The sequence below is a fragment of the Hyperolius riggenbachi genome, chromosome 12, assembly GCF_040937935.1.
Source record: "Hyperolius riggenbachi isolate aHypRig1 chromosome 12, aHypRig1.pri, whole genome shotgun sequence".
Classification (NCBI taxonomy): Eukaryota; Metazoa; Chordata; class Amphibia; order Anura; family Hyperoliidae; genus Hyperolius; species Hyperolius riggenbachi.
The window spans coordinates 30,153,364-30,160,087 of NC_090657.1; the positions used below are offsets into that span (position 1 = coordinate 30,153,364).

At 45.0% G+C, this 6,724-nt stretch overlaps 1 protein-coding gene across 1 annotated transcript; it reads left to right on the forward strand.

Annotated features, from left to right (window-relative positions):
- The first annotated feature begins 597 nt into the window (after nucleotides 1-597).
- LOC137541432 (cAMP-dependent protein kinase catalytic subunit-like) lies at nucleotides 598-4,395 on the forward strand. Its single transcript, XM_068262714.1, has 2 exons — nucleotides 598-2,163; nucleotides 4,230-4,395. Exon 1 carries the CDS (start codon nucleotides 658-660, stop codon nucleotides 2,065-2,067), a length of 1,410 nt encoding a protein of 469 aa, XP_068118815.1. The 5' UTR covers nucleotides 598-657; the 3' UTR covers nucleotides 2,068-2,163; nucleotides 4,230-4,395.
- The last annotated feature ends 2,329 nt before the right edge of the window (nucleotides 4,396-6,724 follow it).

Sequence of the window (6,724 nt, forward strand, 5' to 3'; positions counted from 1 at the left end):
AATATCGATGTTTTGCATTTTTGCGGCAAAAATGGTCATGGTAGAAATATTGTTTTTCTGTGTTGTCGCACTTTTCGCATTTCTTTTTGTGGTAATATGTTTTTTTTGTTTTGTTTTGTTTTTTTTTGCATTTTCACTGTAAAAATATAGATTTTTCTAAAAACGAAAAAAAAGCAATTTTTTAAAAAAATTCTCGAAATCGAAAACTATGTTTTCGATGCAAAAGTCACTTTGGCGAGAATTCACAAGAAACACTGCTCATGGAGGATTCTTTTTTTTGTTTGCAAAGGCATTTCCTGATCAGCATTTGCTAACTGCCAAAACAGTGTGCAAGTGGGCTGGGAGGCTGGCTGGTATCTTACTATTGTGGCAGTTAGGCTTAGCAACTGCCGTTCAGGAAATGCTTTTGAATACAAAAAAACAAACTAACTAAGAAAATAACAAACATCCATCTGCACCTGCACCAGTCATGTGACCGGTGACATCATGAGCACAGCTTATTATGACATCACAATGCAAGGCTCAGCTATATATGGAGACTCCTGAGCACCTGGCCTCAGAGTTGATCAGAACAGTTGACTAGCGAGGTGTTATTTACTGAGCTTAGCGAATATCTGATTTGATTTTCTGCGATTTTATCTATTCCACTTTCCCATCATGGGCTCTAGTGGAAGAAAGAAGCTGGACGCATACAAGCGCCTGGAGGAGGACAAAGAGGTAGAAGAGGAGAGAGAGACTAAGAGGGAAAATGCTACAATGACCACTCTGCACAGAGTTGCTGCCTTCATGAGAAATGCTCGTGACCGCATTGTTAGACTGGTGCGTGGATCTACTACCCAACGCCATAGCCCTCCTCATGGTCGGTCACATAAGACATCAAAGATCGAAGAAAACCATGAAAGGGCAAAGAGATGCGACAAGGACAGTGAATCCTGTAAAAGAAAAAGATCTGAAGAAAAGGCTGGACCAAGCAAGAGATTCAGAAAACTTACTGGAACTCAAAAAAGGAAAAGATCAGAAATGGACAGTGGCCCTAAAACAGAGAATAGCAAGAGAATCAGGATGGACAGCGACATGGAGGCTCAAGACAGTGTAACCCTTGAGGCCTCCTCTGTTCCTTTAACAGCAGACCAATTCACCTTCCATCATGTTCTTGGAGAAGGAGCTTTCGGTCAGGTTCTGCTTGCAACAGATGCAGTACGTCAAGAACGTGTTGCCATCAAGGTTCTCAAAAAGAGAATGCTCCTAAGATGTCAGGAATACTTAGATGAGGGACAATATCTGGCAATCACTAGCCAGAGCCCCTTCCTCATTCATGGTTATGGAGCATTTCACACTGACAACTACATCTTCTATGTCATGGAGCTGGCCACAGGACAGACCCTTTTTGACTACCTGGGTACAAACCTGGATTTCAAGACTCTCCAATTCATTTCAGCAGAGCTTGTTTGTGGCATCCAGTTCCTACACAGCAAAGGAATCATTCACCGAGATCTGAAAGAGGATAACATCATGCTAACTGCAGATGGACATATCAAAATCACGGATTTCGGACTAGCTGTGAAGAAAACAAAATATATGACCGAAGCAATGGACTGGTATGCACTGGGTGTCATGCTATACCACCTGATTAAAGGAGACTACTCGAGCATGTCACCCACATGGGCCGATGAGCCATGGGCAAGGGAGGAGCTACAACTAGAAACAAAGCCTTCCTACCAAGGGCATGAAGATCAAACCGCTGACTTTTTACAAAAGCTTCTGCGTCAAAACAGGAGCCAACAGCTGGGAGTCCATGGTGACATCAGAAGCCATCCATTCTTTTCTGATATTAACTGGAAAGAGGTGGAGACTGGCATCCTGCCGTCACCAATTGCAGTGCAACAACACTGCCCACAGCAAGATGAGGACGATGCAATTCTGCCCTTTTATACTGTAAGAGGCATCGTTCCACTTGCACCAGAGGACCAGGTCGTGTTCACTGACGTCCCGTTTGTGTGCCCTGCATGGGCTTCCAGCTACCACACTGCTCCCATGCACCCAGATGTCAGGCCACCCCAAGAATAATCATCCAGCCTCCACACACCATTCAGCATGTAGCATGCCTTGTCTCCTCTCCACATCACTGATGAGCATCCAAGCCATCAGACAACCTACCCACAGGTAAGTACTCCATTTTTTCTTGTCTAATTTCTCATCTATTATAGTTATGTTGACACTGACAGCATAAAGGGACATTATGGTTTCATTGATAAAAAACAAATGTTTTCAGTGGGAGTCATTGATTTCAGGGATTAATGGCAAACATTAGTTTAACATGATTGTATATGTACCGTATTTTCCGCCGTATAAGACGCACTTTTTCTCCCCCAAAAATGGGGAGAAAAAGTCCCTGCGTCTTATACGGCAAAGGCAGGGAATCCCCGACCTCCGAACGCCCGCCGATATGAACCGCCGCCATGTCGGGGATTCCCTGCCTGTGTGTGCCCACTCCCCATGTCTCTGATGCCCGTGCACAAGTGAATCATGTTCAGGCAGCCGGATCACATACCGCATGGCCGCCGCCGCCGGGAACTGCCTCCTGTGTAATGCTGCTGGCGGCTCTTGTCCCGTGTGCCCGCTCGTTCTATTGCGTCTCCGCTCCACCATTTGCCAATGTAAATATCGGACAGCTGGCTTCCCTATCGCCGCGAGGATTGCAGACCTTGTCCCCCTGTGCGCGGCTGGCTCTATTGAAAGGCTCGTACTGATGACGCAATCAGTACGAGCCTTTCAATAGAGCCAGCCGCGCACAGGGGGACAAGGTCTGCAATCCTCGCGGCGATAGTGAAGCCAGCTGCCCGATATTTACATTGGCAAATGGGGGAGTGACATGCAGTAGAACGAGCGGGCACACGGGACAAGAGCCGCCAGCAGCATTACACAGGAGGCAGTTCCCGGCGGCGGCGGCGGCCATGTGGTATGTGATCCGGCTGCCTGAGCATTACTGATTCACTTGTGCACGGGCATCAGAGACACGGGGAGAGAGCGACCACCCACTTGGCACCAGGGAATGGCCACACATATGGGACACACGAGGACACACAAAGGGACACAGGTACACACATATGGGACACAGAAAGGGACACAGGTACACACATGGGACACATAAAGGGACACAGGTACACACATATGGGACACATAAAGGGACACAGGTACACACATATGGGACACAGGAGGTTGTATAGACACAGGTGAAAACATCATGGACACAAGAGGGCATGTAAAGAGACACAGGAGAACACATAAAGGTAAACAGGAGAACACATAATGGACACAAGAGGGCACATAATGGACATAGGAGGGCACATAAGGGACACAGGAGGGGACATGGGGAAACAGGCGGACACCATTTGGGGGAGAACATGTATAAGATGCTCCTGGAATATGGACGCACCAGGTTTAGTATATATATCTTTTTTTCCCTGGTTTGTGACCTCTAAACCTGGGTGCGTCTTATATTCCGGAGCGTCTTATACGGCGCGAAATACGGTATATGATATAGAAAGATGTAGATAATAATACATATGGCCTTTAGCAGAGAAAAAACAGATAATGGTGTTAATGGTTATTGCTAGTCAACCAGGTATTAAAAATAAGAAACAAAAACTCCTATATTGTGCAGTTAATTACTCCAGCAGCAAGAGGATAGTTTCTGGTCTGTCTCATGTCAACAATACTCCAACCAGAGTGCAGATAGTTCTGTTGTCATGGATGCAAAGAAGTGTAATTTCAGTTCACAGCCAGTTACAATGTCAGTGTGCTTTTGTGCTCATCATCCAGCCCATTACCAGCACGTTTATATTGGGTGTGCTGCCACAAATGTACAATAATACTAACCACCAATGTAAAAAGGCCAACCAGAAGCGACTAATATAGAAGAAAGGAGCATTGAACGGGAAGCAACTTCAAGAGCATTTTCTTTGTCTTCGCTACATTTTGATGTTACAAAACATAGTAAATCTATTCTAATGATCATTTACTGTTTCTACATATGCTATAGTTATTACAAGTGAAGCGTGTTGCACCAAACTAATCTCCATCTAACTTCTTACAAATATCTAGTAAGGTAACAGGAAAAAAAGGGGCTCAATGTTCAGATATAAAGTTGTTTGTGGATTAACTGTTGTTACTATATTGTCTGCCAAGTGATGTTTTCTGACCTTTGTTATCCTCTCTTCCCGCTGTAGATGTCACTTCTCCAGAGCCTCGCGTCAGACACAGCTTCTACCGGACTTGACCTTCTCCAGACCCTGGACTACCAATGACCAGACTCATCTGACAGCGGGCCTGTTGGAAAGAGCCAGTCATGGTGGTCCACTGGGAATGGACTTTAACTGGACTTTACCCTTTACTGGCCCCAGATTGGGTAAGTGTATAAAAGAAGTTTACAACAAATGAACATAATGCTGCACAACAACTCTCATATGACACATTACTTGTAATTCACATTTGCAGATAAACCTTAACCTGTAACATTTGTTTTATTTGCTGATACAAGTGACCAGAGCCGTCTGATATGAGCTGCACCATGTTAGAAAGAGCCGGTCATCATGTTCCATCTAGGTGATGACCCTTTACCGGAGATATTTTCCAGCACTCATTCCTTAAATAAGACAAACCATCTAATCTGTAAAAATATATACAGCACATATTAATTTGTTTTTCTTTCTATTGCAGATATTTAGGACCAGTGCCGCCTGACATTTGGCGATGTTAGGAGGAGCCGGCCTAGATCCTCCATCTGGACGGACCCCAAAGCTGAAGAACATCCACCAGCTCAGCCCCAATACAGAGGCAGCTGAGACTAATATTGTATTATAGTGTATGATTATTTCAGTTTAATAAATCATAAAATCTAATACTGAGTCAGCATTGGTCCTTTCGGAAAAAGAAAGTTCATGCTTTTATTTTGGATAAATAAAAGTCTTCTGTGCTCTGCCATTTTCTCAAACTCAGCTAGTATCGTGAAAGGTGCGTTCTAGCCCTCAGCTAGGGTTCTAAAGATGCAAGAGTTTTAAAGTACCGTATTTTTCGGACTATAAGATGCTCCGGACCATAAGACGCACCTGGAGTTAGAGGAGAAAAACCAGGGAAAAAAATGAACCTGGTGTGTCCATGGTACAGGGGCATCTTGTGGAACTTTTCCCCCCAAGGGGGGGGGGGGTGAGTGTGTGTATGTGTGTATGTGTGTAAGTGTGTGTGGTGTGTGTGTGTGTGATGTGGTGTGGTGTGTGTGTGTGTGTGTGTGGTGTGGTGTGGTGTGGTGTGTGTGTGTGGTGTGGTGTGGTGCGGTGTGTGTGTGTTGTGTGTGGTGTGGTGTGGGGTGCTGAGGTGTGTGTGTGGTGTGGTGTGTGTGTGTGTGTGGTGTGGTGTGGTGTGGTGAGGTGTGTGTGTGTGTGATGTGGTGTGGTGTGGTGTGGTGTGTGTGTGTGTGTGTGTGTGTGTGTGGTGTGGTGTGGTGTGGTGTGGTGTGGTGTGTGTGTGTGTGTGTGTGGTGTGGTGTGGTGTGGTGTGTGTGTGTGGTGTGGGGTGCTGAGGTGTGTGTGTGGTGTGGTGTGTGTGTGGTGTGGTGTGTGTGTGGTGTGGTGTGGTGAGGTGTGTGTGTGTGTGGTGTGGTGTGGTGAGGTGTGTGTGTGGTGTGTGTGTGTGGTGTGGTGTGGTGTGTGGTGTGGTGTGTGTGTGTGGTGTGGTGAGGTGTGTGTGGGTGTGTGTTTTTTTATGGGCAGCATGGTGGCGTAGTGGTTAGCTCTCTCGCCTTGCAGCGCTGGGTCCCTGGTTCGAATCCCAGCCAGGGCACTATCTGCAAAGAGTTTGTATGTTCTCTCCGTGTCTGCGTGGGTTTCCTCCGGGCACTCCGGTTTCCTCCCACATTCCAAAAACATACGGATAAGTTAATTGGCTCCCCCTAAAAAATTGGCCCTAGACTACAGTACTTACACTACATGATATAGACATATGGCAATGGTAGGGATTAGAATGTGAGCTCCTTGAGGGACAGTTAGTGACAAGATATATATATATATACACTGTACAGCGCTGCGTAATATGTCGGCGCTATATAAATACTAAATAATAATAATAATAATAATATGTTGGGCTAGCAGATCTCTAAGCTCATTCACTGGGTTTTTAGGATTTACATGTATGATTGTAGGTTAAGTTTAAAAATGTGTTTTAATTACAGATGCATTGATAAGATAAAAAAACATACTTCTTTACTCAAAAAACACTTTTTGATGCAAGGCATATTTGTGAAGTGGTCATAAATAAATGAATGCAGGTTTTCTAATGCAACTGCTGTCTCTTTAATGAATTTTAGAAAATCGCAATGTGGGCAGCGTTCACCAGAAAATCATACAGTGGGCAGCAGTCACCAGAAAATCGTACAGTGGGCAGCAGTCACCAGAAAAGAATGGTATCAAAATACCCTCCAACAGCAACTTCTTCCAACAATCCAACAACAGTTTGGTGAAGAACAATGCACTTTCCAGCACGATGGAGCAATATGTCGTAAGGCAAAAGTGATAACTAGGTGGCTCGGGGACTAAAACGTTGACATTTTGGGTCCATGGTCTGGAAACCCCCCAGATCTTAATCCCATTGAGAACTTGTGGTCATTCCTCAAGAGGCGAGTGGACAAACAAAAACCAACTAATTCTGAGAAACTTAATTCAAAACAATT